This window comes from Hemitrygon akajei, chromosome 7 (genome assembly GCF_048418815.1).
Source record: "Hemitrygon akajei chromosome 7, sHemAka1.3, whole genome shotgun sequence".
Lineage (NCBI taxonomy): Eukaryota > Metazoa > Chordata > Chondrichthyes > Myliobatiformes > Dasyatidae > Hemitrygon > Hemitrygon akajei.
This window is the reverse complement of record NC_133130.1, coordinates 47526787-47541190: the sequence shown is the minus strand read 5'-3', so window position 1 is coordinate 47541190 and position 14404 is coordinate 47526787. Positions and strand designations below refer to the sequence as shown.

The following is a 14404-nucleotide window of genomic DNA, read 5'->3' as shown; positions in this document are numbered from 1 at the left end:
AGACATGAGGTTGAAGTCAAGGTGAGCTTCTACAGGTATATTAAAAGCAAAAGGATAGTAAGGGATAAAATTGGTCCTCTTGAAGATCAGAGTGGTCGCCTATGTATGGAACCAAAAGAAATGGGGGAGATCTTAAATGGGTTTTTTGCATTTGTATTTACTAAGGAAACTGGCACGGAGTCAATGGAAACAAGGCAAACAAGTAGTGAGGTCATGGAACCTATACAGATTGAAGAGGAGGAGGTGCTTGCTATCTTGAGGCAAATCAGAGCAGATAAATACGCAGGACCTGACAGGGTATTCCCTCGGACCTTGAGGGAGACTAGCGTTGAAATTGCAGGGGCCCTGGAAGATATATTTAAAATGTCGGTATCTATGGGTGAGGTGCCGGAGGATTGGAGAATAGCTCAAGTTGTTCCGTTGTTTAAAAAAGGCTCTAAAAGTGATCTGGGAAATTATAGGCTGGTAAATTTAATGTCCGGAGTAGGTAAATTATTGGAAGGAGTACTAAGAGATAGGATCTACAAGTATTGGATAGACAGGGAATTATTAGGGAGAGTCAACAAGGCTTTGTGTGTGGTAGGTCATGTTTAACAAATCTATTAAGAGTTTTTTGAGGTTACCAGGAAAGTGGATGAAGGGAAGGCAGTGGATGTCGTCTACATGGACTTCAGTAAGGCCTTTGACAAGGTCCCGCATGGGAGGTTAGTTAGGAAGATTCAGTCACTAGGTATACAAGGTGAGGTAGTAAATTGGATTAGACATTGGCTCAATAGAAGTCAGAGAGAGGTAGTGGAGGATTGCTTCTCTGAGTGGAGGCCTGTGACTAGTGGTGTGCCACAGGGATCAGTGCTGGGTCCATTATTATTTGTCATCTATATCAATGATCTGAATGATGTGGTAAATTGGATCAGCAAATTTGCTGATGATACGAAGACTGTAGGTGTCGTGGACAGTGAGGAAGGTTTTCAAAGCTTGCAGAGGGATTTGGACCAGCTGGAAAAATGGGCTGAAAAATGGCAGATGGTGAGGCCAAATTTGGAGTATTGTGTGCAGTTTTGGTCACTGAATTACAGGAAGGATATTAATAAGGTTGAAAGAGTGCAGAGAAGGTTTACAAGGATGTTGCCGGGACTTGAGAAACTGAGTTACAGAGAAAGGTTGAATAGGTTAGGACTTTATTCCCTGGAGCATAGAAAAATGAGGGGAGATTTAATAGAGGTATATAAAATTATGATGGGTATAGACAGAGTGAATGCAAGCAGGCTTTTTCCACTAATGCTAGGGGAGAAAAAAAACTGGAGGACATGGGTTAAAGATGAAGGGGGAGAAGTTTAAAGGGAACATTAGTGAGGGGTTTCTTCACACAGAGAGTGGTGGGAGTGTGGAATGAGCTGCCAGATGAAGTAGTAAATACCGGCTCACTTTTAACATTTAAGAATAACTTGGACAGGTACATGGATGAGAGGGGTATGGAGGGATATGGTCCTGGTACAGGTCAGTGGGACTAGGCAGAAAAATGGTTTGGCACAGCCAAGAAGGGCCAAAAGGCCTGTTTCTGTGCTGTAATGTTCGATGGTTCTATGGGAAGTAGCTGTTCCTGAATAGCTGAGGGTGTGCCTTCAGGCTTCAGTACCTCCCACCTGATGGTAACAGTGAGAAAAGGGCATGCCCTGGGTGCTGGAGGTCAATAATGGGCGCTGCCTTTGAGACACCGTTCCTTCAAGATGTACTGGGTACTTTGTAGTCTGGTACCCAAGATGGAGCCAACTAAATTTACAACCCTCTGCAGCTTCTTTCGGTCCTGGGCAATAGCCCCCACCCCATACCAGACGGTGATAGGATACCCTAAAAGGTTTGGTAAAAGGAAATGAAATGCTCTCTAACTTCCCCACAAAACTAAAGTTTTGCATCTTGGTGCCATCCTTATACATCTCTTCTGCAATCTTAAAGTCATTGAGTAATATAGCACTCCAAGGCCTTGAGAAAACATGAAGTTGGATACACAGAATCGAATATCAGAACACTAAAACAAGCTTTAAAATAGCTTTAAAAATAAATAAAGTTTTCAAAATCACCTCTTCAAATCCTATTCAGCACATACCTTGTTGCCTGCTCCTCCAACTCTTACTACTTCATCAACATTCATTGCACTAATACAGTCATTTACTAGCTTGTTGCTGTGGGAACGGGAGGTAGTAATAATATGTTTCCCTTCTGGTATTTCTTTCATCTCAATTCCAAAGACTCCAAGGTTCAAAACACCCCAAATCGTTCGACCAATCACAGCATTACCTCCAGCCTGAAGAAATATAAATGTCTATGAAATTTTTGACACAAATACATGCTCACAACTTTTACTGCAATATGGTACAACTTAAAAACTAGATTTTTCATAAAGTTGTTTCTCTTTTGAATTGCCTTTCATTTCTAAGAAAAAGTCAAATTTGATCCTGGAAAATTTTAAACTTAACAAATTGGGAGCCAATGATTTTTGTTGGACAAAAATGTCACTTGTAAGGATGCAATATTGCGAAGGGTATTCTGGTGATGCCATATCTCATCCTACATTTTGAGTTTCTACCGGTGAATAGAACCTGCTTCAAAACATTCCAAGGCTATTAATTTCTTTACATTAATTTCAATTCTTGAAATTTACAGTTTTTGAGCTAAGAGCCCTGATTGATTACATTTAAAAAAGCAATAAGTGCTCACAGTACACCGATCAGGCAGCAGCTAATAAATTATAACAAAGATTTGTATCATCTGAGAACCTTGGACTCCATCCACCCTATCACAGGCATTCCTTTTTACTCATCATCCCTTCGCCCTTTCTGCAAGTTACAATAACTTTTCCAGTTCTCATCAGGGGTCATTGTTCTGGAATAAAACTTTCTTTTCACAGATATTGCCTGACTTGTAAATGATTTCCAGACATTGATTTTACTTAAGAATTCCATAATCCAATTTTTCACAGATCTTTGCTGTTTCATTATCTATTTTTTGAAAATATAAATCATACCTGATAGTTGTAATATGGCTGATTGATCACGCCAGCTATTGCTTTACCTCCACAAGCAATTCCAATCAGGACAGTCACATGATCCAAGAAGCCTAAAGATAAAAATATTAAAAATACCCTAAGCATATAATTAGCCTCAGATCTAGCCACCAGATGAAAGGCAGAAACACCGTGTAATATTAGCCCAAACTCAGTCACTTTCCCTCTGGCTCAATATAGTTGATTTTCTTTTATGTTTAGAACAAAAATCTCCATACCTCGAAAATAAAACCTCAAACTGTGGTTAACACAATTTTTGAAAAACAGCTTTTGTTGGATGCAAGCAAGAAACATTGTGAACAGCAAAATTTCCAACCTGTTTGCATTCCCAATCTGGAAAACACTGGTATGCATGTTCAACAGTATAAGCAACATTGTGGGGCTTCTTAGCACCTAATATCAAATATTTCCTTCAGTGTATTGTCCGGAGAGTAATTTATCTAGAAGTTTATTGATTTGACCATCCACTTTACATCAGTAAAAGTCTCCCAACTTCTCTAAATGCTCTACTTTTCTCATCTTTTGGTTCAACAAATATAAAACATCTCTTTCAAATCTCTGATACTAAATTAAGCACCTTACCTTCTGTGAATTCCTTTGTACCATCAAGAGGATCGACCCAAACCACTATCTGAAATTTATTAGATTATATGTCATTTTCCTAAATGTATGATGCAGCCTAAAAATTTTGCTATTATAGTTGTATTTCCATTTTTAACATGTAATTGTTTCCTTCAATATTATCTTCAGTTATGTTTCAGAGTTACATGGAGTACTATATGCAGTTCTGGACACTAGACCTTAAGAAGGATGCAGTACCATGTATATTTAACAGAATGAAGTCTAGATCCCAATAGTTAAAGCTGGGATCACATTCCATTGAATTTAGATGACTGAGTAGTGATTCATTTTGGGTAACTGTTAGATGGAAACTATTTCTGCTACTTGGAAATTAATAGATTAAATGCAATTGCCTTAAGAAACTGAATTTAAGAATGCAGTTAGAGGCTTATCTGTATTCATCTGATAGCAATAGAGGCAGGGTATTTTCAACTACTTAATTCAGGTACTTATAGATTTTTGTCAATCAAAGTCTTTAAAAATTACAGGGAAAAGACAAGTGCATCAGTTACATAGTTGATCACCCATCTCACTGAACAGCAGAACAGGCTCAAGAAGCTTCTTTTCAGGTGTCCTATATTTTCTCTTGATGTAAAATAAGACTGTTGATCTCAGTTAGTCTTTGCTAGTTCCCAGAGCAATCACAGTAATATCATTCTCCTATAGCCCATTTCTTAACACATGTCTATTAGCACCCTTAATTTCCCACCAGTCACCCAAACTAAGAGTAATTTACAATCACCGATTAACCTAACACCCAATGAAAATTCAGAAAGGCGCAAATTCTACACAGATAGCACTGCACTACCCACGGTATCAATATAACATTGTTTTCTTTCAGCTAGACCATGCAATGGGAAAGGGATGAAAAGAAACAAGTAAAACCAGACAAATTCACTCTAAAACCAGAAATTCTAACATTGAAGTTGCTCATTAATCAAATTGCCAAACACAGAGGCAAAATTCCACAATTACTCTGCAGCTTTATGTGTGAGAAGAATGTATAAAATAGGACTGGAAATTGCCAGTTCCTGTAAATTCTTGCTCTGTCTTAGCACTTCGCTCAAACTAGGTTCACCAGTTATAGTTAGGAATTAAAAGAAAACCACAAAAGGAAAATTAAGCAACAAGTTTAAGTATGAAACCCAAGTAGTTCTTTGAAACTTAAGAAAATATTTTTCTTCATCTTGTAGATTAAGCATTCCTAATCCAATTAATCTCACATCTTCTTCCTTGAGATGACTGAACTGAGCTGGACAGGAGTACTTCAACACTTCCTCAGATTGACCACTTTCAATTAAATCTTCATCAATTTCTTGGGAAGGCAAATCCTAAAAACAAAAATGCTGCAATTATAAATGTCCTTACTTCCCCATCACCACATATTCTTTATAAAATGGTGCAGTGATTATGTTTCTTGAGGAGTAAATAATCCAGAGGCTTATTGGTCAAAATTTTCAACACAGTAATCGATTGTTCAAAATTTTCAACACAGTTTACAATAAAAACCTGTGTACAATACAATTCCACTACCAATCTTGTACGTAGATATGAATTGGGCGTTAACCTAAAAGAAATCAAGTGAATGAGGAATAATATACAAGCTGTTTTCTGATAAACAAAAATTCTCACAATATTGTTTCAAATATGGAACTGGAAACTCTGGAGATAGAAATTTACAGAACATTCACATGGAAATATAAATTTAATAGAGTGCTAACGCCCTTACCTCCTCCCCAATTATAGTTAGTTTGGGGAATTTACGTGCCAGTGATGAACAGATGCTTTGTTGCACCAGCAGGTCAGCTTTCGTTTGTAAGTCATTGGCTCCAGTCTACATATATTGTAAATATAAACAAAGTAAACTATTGATCCATGTTTGTTCTTCTTTGGAACAAAGACAAAGAATACCACAAAATATACTGTACACTATATTTTACACAGACTGAAATAACTGGATCACCCAGTTCCACGAGACTTGCTAATTAATATTCTAACACAGATGATATTGCTCTGCACACCACCAGTTTCTACAATTCTTATTTGCATTTGGCTCTACAAATAGAACAGCAGTTGTACATGTTCTGAAAATTTATGCCTGTCACGTAACTGAAAAGTTGAAATATCAGCTCAATTGTACAAACGTTTGTATGAAAAGATAAGAACATATGCAATTTCTAATTCAAGCAACAAATTTATATACACAGTCCTGATGCAATGTATGAAGAATTACAAAATTTTACATTTACATCACAAATGTGGCAATGGCATGCAGTGTTACACAGCAGTTAAGATCACAAGAAACTGAACTGAAAAGTATCTTAAAAATAATTAACAGTTGAGGCTTAGTTTAGTGAGTCTTCACTGAACTGTACCTTATACTACAGAATGGTGAGATACTCAACTTAGTTATTTATTGCTTTTAACATGGGCAAATTAAAACAATTGAAATCAATGTGTTAAATTATTAATTACTAGGCATCCTAAAAATCACCCTTGCACCCCAGAGTAACCTACAGGGCAAAGGCACCAATCTGTGCAACTTCTGCTTTAATAAGTCACACCAGCTAGAATTACACAGGTTTGGCACTTGGCTGGCTGCAACGTATCCATCAAAGTAACAGCTCTGATGTTAAAATATATTATCAACACAATGCAGAAAGGCTAGGTTTCTTGTGTTTAATTTTTTTATGTAGCACTGAATACCATTTTAATATTGAATACCATAGGGTGGCATAGGAGCATAGTGATTAGCACAACGCTTTACAGTACCAGTGACCCGGATTCAATTCCCACCGCTGTCTGTAGGAGCTTATACATTCTTCCTGTGACCATGTGTGGTTTCCTTCCACAGTCCAAAGATGTACCAGTTGGTAGGTTAATTGATCCTGTGATTAGGCTGTATCTCAATCTCAATAAATAAATACTGTAGACCATTGCTTTATTTCTGACACATAGCGGTAAATGGGTTTATTATTGTCACAGGTACTGAGGTGCAGTGAAAAGCTTATCTTATCAGGCATTACACGGTGCATTGAAACAGTACAAGGTAAAACAATAAAAGAATACGAAATAAAGGGTAAGAGCTACAGAGAAAATGCAAGACAGGCAGACAATATGGTGTAAAGTCACAGTGACGTAGACTAGGAAGTCGAGAGTCCATCTTATTTTACTAGTGATCCATTAAATAGTCTTTTATCAACAGGTTAGAAGCTGTTCTTGAGCCTTGTGGTAGGTGTTTTCAGGCTTTTGTATCTCCTGCACAATGGACAGATGAGAAGAGAGAATGTCAGCAGTGGGCAGGGGCTTTCAAAATGCTGGTTGCTTTACTGAGGCAGCAAGAAGTGTAGACAGAGCCCATGAAGAGGAGGCTGGTTTCCATGATGTACTGAGCTGTGTCCTGCAGTCACAGTGCATTTACACTCTTTTTTCATCATTTTACAACCAATGAAGTATATTTGAAGCATAGTTACTGTTCTAATGTGGAACATAGTAGCACACTTGCACAATGTACTAATGACCATATATAGGTAGTCCCCGAGTTACGAACGTCCGACTTACAGACAACTTGTACTTACGAACCGAGGAAGGAGAACGCCGTCCACCATTTTAAGTCAAGTCAACTTTTATTGTCATTTCGACCATAACTGCTGGTACAGTGCATAGTAAAAATGAGACGACATTTTTCAGGACCATGGGTGTTACATGACACAGTACAAAAAACTAGACTGAACTATGTAATAAAAAAAAACACAGAGAAAGCTACACTAGACTACAGACCTACACTGGACTGCATAAACTGCACAAAAACATTGCAGGTAGACCCATTGTCTCAGCTTGCTCCTGCCCCACCGAACACATTTCTGCATAGCTTGACACTGTTTTATTCCCCCCCCCCCGTTCAATCCCTTCCCACCTATGTTCGTGACACTTCTCACACTTTGAATTTTTTCAATGATTTTAAGTTTCCTGGCCCCCACCGCCTTATTTTCACCATGGACGTCCAGTCCCTATATACCTCCATCCCCCACCCGGACGGTCTCAAAGCTCTCCACTTCTTTTTGGATTCCAGACCTAACCAATTCCCCTCTACCACCACTCTCCTCCGTTTAGCAGAATTAGTTCTTACTCTCAATAATTTCTCCTTTGGCTCCTCCCACTTCCTCCAAACCAAGGGTGTAGCCATGGGCACCCGTATGGGTCCCAGCTATGCCTGCCTTTTTGTTGGCTTTGTGGAACAGTCCATGTTCCAAGCCTATATGGGTATCTGTCCCCTCTTCTCCTTCGCTACATCGACGACTACATTGGCGCTGCCTCCTGCACACATACTGAGCTCGTTGACTTCATTAACTTTGCCTACAACTTTCACCCTGCCCTCAAATTTACCTGGTCCATTTCCAACACCTCCCTCCCCTTTCTTGATCTTTCTGTCTCCATCTCTGGAGATGGCTTATCTACTGATATCTACTATAAGCCTACAGACTCTCACAGCTACCCGGACTATTCCTCTTCCCACCCTGCCTCTTGCAAAAATGCTATCCCCTTCTCACAATTCCTCCTTCTCTGCCGCATCAGGATGAGGCTTTTCATTCCAGGACAAAGGAGATGTCTTCCTTTTTTAAACAAATGGGCTTCCCTTCTTCCACCATCAACTCTGCTCTCAAACAGACAGTCAGACAGACATACTTTATTGATCCCGAGGGAAATTGGAAAAACGCATCTCTCCCATTTCCTGCACATCTGCCCTCACCCCATCCTCCCACCACCACACTCGGGATAGGGTTCCCCTTGTCCTCACCTACCACCCCACCCAGCCTCCGGGTCCAACGTATAATTCTCCGTAACTTCCGCCACCTCCAACGGGATCCCACTACCAAGCACATCTTTCCCTCCCCCCCTTCTGCTTTCCGCAGGGATCGCTCTCTACGTGACTCCCTTGTCCATTCGTCCCCCCCATCCCTTCCCACTGATCTCCCTCCTGGCACTTATCCTTGTAAGCGGAACCTGCCTTTACACTTCCTCCCTCACCACCATTCAGAGCCCCAGACAGTCCTTCCAGGTGAGGCCACACTTCACCTGTGAGTCGGCTGGTATGGTATACTGTGTCTGGTGCTCCCGGTGTGACCTTTTATATATTGGTGAGACCCGACGCAGACTGGGAGACCGTTTCACAGAACACCTACGCTCTGTCCACCAGAGAAAGCAGGATCTCCCAGTGGCCACACATTTTAATTCAACGTCCCATTCCCATTCTGATATGTCTATCCATGGCCTCATCTACTGTCAAGATGAAGCCACACTCAGGTTGGAGGAACAACACCTTATATACTGTCTGGGTAGCCTCCAATCTGATGGCATGAACATTGACCTCTAACTTCTGTTAATGCCCCTTCTTCCCTTCTTACCCCATCCCTGATTTATTTATTTTCCCCTCTCCCCTTTTTGTTCTCTCTCTGCCCATCACTCTGCCTGTTTTCCATCTCCCTCTGGTGCTCTCCTCCCCCTTTCTTTCTCCCTCGGCCTCCCGTCCCATGATCCGTTCCCTTCTCCAGCTCTGTATCCCTTTTGCCAATCACCTTTCCAGCTCTTAGCTTCACCCCAACCCCTCCAGTCTTTTCCTATCATTTCGCATTCCCCCCACCCCTCCTACTTTCAAATCTCTTACTATCCTTCTTTTCAGTTAATCCTGACGAAGGGTCTCGGCCCAAAACGTCGACAGTGCTTCTTCCTATAGATGCTGCCTGGCCTGTTGTGTTCCACCAGCATTTTATGTGTGTTGCTTGAATTTTCAGCATCTGCAGATTTCCTCGTGTTTGCAACAAAAAAGGCCCATTAGTCTTAAACATCAAATGTGCACTTGAACTTGTTTGTCACTCACGCACTGGACCGTCAGTCTGTGTGACAGCACACACCCATCTTCCAAATGTTGTTCGAAATTCATCTCAAACAAACAGGTCTCCCACGGGATTACTGGTCCTTCCTCCTTGAAGCCATTCATCTGCACAAAACACCTTGTGCAACAGGGACAGCATCCTCAGCTATCCTCTTGCCTTATCCAAGCTCCCACCAAAAAAACTCAACCCAGAGCTCTCCAGAACCTTCTCCCAATTCCACCATCCTGACTGGTTGACAGCACATTCGCAAGTTGAACAACAAAGCTTCAATCTCAACCGAAACAGGTTTAAAGCAGAACAGACTGCTCTTGTAGAACTGCTAAAATGAAATACCTACAGCAAAGCAGTAAAAACCCTAACCAGTGTCTTACATGAGCTTTTGGTGTCTATGAACTATATGTTAGTAAGACTTTATTGATGCCAGACCAAGCCACTGAAATGTAACTGATTGGAATTTGTGTACAGTTGTAAGAAAAAGTCTGTGAACCCTCTGCAATTACCTGGCTTTCTGCATTAATTACTCATAAAATATGGTCTGATCTTCACCTAAGTCACAATAATACACAAACATAATCTGCCTAAACTAATAACACACAAACAATTGTACTTCTCGTCAATACTGAGTACAACATTTAGACAATCAAAGTTTAGGTTCAAAAAAATAGGTGAACCTCTGGGGCAATGCCTTCTACAAAAGCTATTTGAAGTCAGGTGTTCCAATCAATGAGAGAGATGAGATTCAACGTGTGGGTTGTAGAGGTGCCCTACCCAATAGAAAAAGACACACATAGTCAGGTTACTGACAGAGCCTGCTCTTCTCAAGAAAGATCTGTTTGTGTGCAGCCTGACTCGATCAAAACAACTTTCAGAGGTCCTTAGAAAGATTATAGAGATGCATGAAGCTGGAAAAGGCTACAAGAGCATTTCTAAAGACTGGAGTGTTCATCAGTCCACAGTAAGAGGAATTGTCTACAAGTGGAGGAATCTCAGTACTTTTGCTACTCTCCCAAGGAGAGGGCATTCTGCAAAGATCACACCAAGATCACAACGTACAATGCTGAAGGAGATGAAAAAGAACCCAAGGGTATCAGCAAAAGGTCTACAGAAATTGCTAGAACTTGCTAAAGTCTATGTTCATGTGTTCACTATAAGAAAAACACTGAAAAAGAATGGTGCTCATGGAAGGACACCATGGAGGAACACATTGCTCTCCAAAAAAAACATTGCTGCACATCTCAAGTTTGCAAAAGACCACCTGGATGTTCCACAACACTTCTGGGACAATGTTCCGTGGACAGATGAGAGGGAAAAGGGCACTGCACACCAACACCAAAACCTCATCTTAACTGTGAAGCATGGTGGATGGAGCACCATGGTTTGGGGCTGCTTTGCTGCCTCAGGGCCTGGAAACTTGCTGTTGTTGAGGGAACAATAAATTCAAAATTGTATCAAGACAGTTTACAGGAGAATGACAGGTTCGCGGTCCATCACCTGAAGCTTAATAGAAGTAGGATGATGCAACAAGACAATGATCCGAAACACAAGAGTAAATCAACAACAGAATGATTTAAAAATAAGAAAATCTGTGTTTTGGAGTGGCCAAGTCATAGTCCAGATCTTAACCCAATGAGATGCTGTGACATGACCTGAAGAAGCCTGTTCATGTAAGGTATCCCGGAAATACTGATGAACTGAAACAATTTTGTTTGGAGGAATGGTCTAAAATTCCTCCTCGCTGTTGTACAAGTCTGATCAGCAGCTACAGGAAACGTTTGGTGGAGGTTATTGCTGCTCCATGAGGTTCTACCAGTTATTAAGTACAAGGGTTCACATACTTTTTCCAACCTAGACAGTGAATGATTAAACACTGTGTTTTTAGTTTAGGCGGATTGTGTTTGTCTATTATTGTGACTTAGATGAAGATCAGACTACATTTTATGAGTAACTAATGCAGAAAACCAGGTAATTGCAAAAGGTTCACAAACTTTTTCTTGCATCTGTACATACTAATGGTATTGCCATAAGTTTGAACTACTCAAGGTAATGCATGTGAAACCCATTTATCACTAAAAACTACATACTACTGCAATTGATGCAGAGCATGACAAGTTGCAAATCAAATATTTGTATATAATCAGAATAATAAAAGAGCACAACAAGTTTGGGCTATCAAATCAAAAAGTGATTCTGTTGATTAACAACCTGGAAATAATCTGCAACATCAGGCCACCCATGTTAGACTATTGTTTTTTGACTGCAGTTCTGCCTTTAATAATAACAGCAAGAAAACTCATCTCCGAACTCCTAGACCTGGAACTCAGACCCTCCCTTTGCAAGTGGATCCTTCACTTCCTGACCAACAGACTGAAATCAGTGATGATAGATGGCAACAACCTCCACCACAATTTTCTCAACACTGGTGCCCCATGTCCGCAGCCCTGTTACTTTACTTCCTATACACTCATAACTGTGTGATCATGTTCTGCTCTAACTCCACATACAGGAAGGAGGTAGAGAGCCTAGTGATGTGATATCATGAAAACAATGTTTCCCTCAATGTCAGCAAAACAAAAGAACTGGTCGATGACTTCAGGATGGGGTGAGAAAGGGAGGTGTTACGTACCCCGTAACTGGGTGTCTGACCAGCAGAGAAAGAAGAATCTGTTGGAGTCTGGTGGTACTATATTCAATAGTATTTATTAGTAAAATAAGCAAAACATACCAATAATGCAAATATACATATAACACAAGTTAGCAGTAATAAACCTAAAAGTGTGGGAATAATAATAAGCAATAATAAACAAGCTCTATCGATGTCTAGGGGTAAATGAATTGTCATAGAATATAAAGTTCAGTTCAGTTCATGAGTGCTGAGGTAGTTATGCTTGTTGAGTTGTAATCGTTGGAGAGAGAGAGAGAGAGAGAGAGAGAGAGTGAGAGATTAAGCAGTTGCAGTCAGCAAACCTTCCTGTTGCCTTTTAGATTCCGTTGCACCGTTGTTGTGGTGGTCATTCAGCTATGACCCCTCCGTCCTTCTGCTAGACCGTTCTTCTGTGGTGGACTCGTCATTCTGGCATGAGTGAACACACACACAAGTCCCCACCGGCCCTGCTGTAACACTGTGAGTTTTACTGACCGATCTCCTGGTTCGGTCTCCGAAGCCCCCACCTTTCTTGTGGGTTACAACACTCAATCAGTGTCTACTGGTGTGTCTGAAGGGTGTCTCTCCAGACCTGTCTTTTTATCCCTTCCAACGGGGTCTCAGCTATCCATCAATTCTGAATGCCTGTGTCCATCAAATCATGCCACTCCTACAGTCCACTGAGGAATGTTAACGAGCAAACTATTGTCCTTGCAGCGAAACAGTAAATAATTCAAAAGGAGTCACAATACAGTTAATCAGCAATCTCCCTCTCCCTCTTATCTGTCGCAGATGTTCTTTCCTGTTTTACATCTCTCTTTCTCATGGTCAGCATAGCAACAGTAATAGTTCGTGGTTCTCGGGGGGGGGGGGGTTAACTCTGTACCCCATTGTCCATCAGGTCTGTTCATCACTCACAACAGAGGGAAAATGCACATTCTCCTGTTCATATCAACACTGTTGACATCCAGAGGGTTGAGAGCTTTAAGTTCCTAGGAGTGAACGTCACCAACAGCCTGTCCTGATCCAAACATGTAGGTGCCATGGCCAGCACCTCTACTTCCTCAGGAGTTTAAAGAAATTTGGCACATCCCCTTTGACTCTCACCACATTTTAAATCCATGAACCATAGAACACAAACAAGCAGATGCTGGAAATCCAAGCAAGACACACAAAACACTGGAGGAACTCAGCAGGCCAGGCAGCATTTAGGAAAAGAGTACAGTTGACGTTTCAGGCCGAAACCCTTTGGCAGGACTGCATCATAGAACACATCCCATCCTGATACATCATGACACAGTATGGCAGCTGCTCTACCTGGGACCAAAAGAGACTGCAGAGTTGTGAACACAGCTCAGCACATCATGAAAACCAGCTCCTTCTCCATGGCCTCTACACTTCTTATTGCCTCCAATATAAAGATCACAAGACATAGGAGCAGAAATAGGCCATTTGCCCATTGAGTCTGCTCTGCCATAGCTGATCCTTTTTCCCCTCCTCAACCCCATTCCCTGACCTTCACCCCATAACCTTTGATGCCGTGTCCAATCAAGAACTTACCTATCTTTGCCTTAAATACACTCAATGACCTGGCCTCCACAGCTGCTTGTGGTAACAAATTCCAAAAATTCACCACCCTCTGGCTGAAGAAATTTCTCCATATCTCTGTTTTAAATGGACGCCCCTCTGTCCTGAGGTTGTGCCCTCTTGTACTAGACCCCACCATGGGAAACATCCTTTCTATGTCTACTTTGTCTATGCCTTTCAACATTTGAAAGGTTTCAATGAGATCTCCCCTCATCCTTCTAAATTCCAGCAAGTACAGGCCCAGAGCCATCAAACAATGTTCCTCATATGATAACCGTTTCATTCCTGGAAGCATCCTTGTGAACTGCCACTGGATCCTCTCCAATACCAGCACATCTTTTCTTAGATGAGGAGCCCAAAACTATTCACAATACTCAAGGTGAGGCCTCACCAGTGGCTTATAAAGCCTCAGTATCACATCTTGAAATGAATGCTACCTCTATGGGGTTCTGCACAAGCACTCCCAAGTCCCTCTGCATCTGAGATTTTTGGGTTTTCTCCCCGTTTAGAAAATAGTCTGCTCATTTACTTATTCGTATCATCTGCAAACTAGGCAACAAAGCCATCTAACGTATTCCATCGTCATTCTAAATCATTGAT

At 41.0% G+C, this 14404-nt stretch overlaps 1 protein-coding gene across 1 annotated transcript in view; it reads right to left on the bottom strand.

The window, feature by feature from the left end:
• Positions 1-14404, bottom strand: part of bpnt1 (bisphosphate nucleotidase 1) — a 32928-nt gene that overhangs the window by 17487 nt on the left and 1037 nt on the right. Inside the window, exons 2-6 of the mRNA XM_073050802.1 lie at positions 5412-5516; positions 4906-5013; positions 3644-3692; positions 3023-3114; positions 2105-2302 (exon numbers count right to left, since the gene is read on the bottom strand). Coding sequence (XP_072906903.1) covers positions 2105-2302; positions 3023-3114; positions 3644-3692; positions 4906-5013; positions 5412-5516 — 552 coding nt within the window. The remainder of the gene's footprint in view (positions 1-2104; positions 2303-3022; positions 3115-3643; positions 3693-4905; positions 5014-5411; positions 5517-14404) is intronic.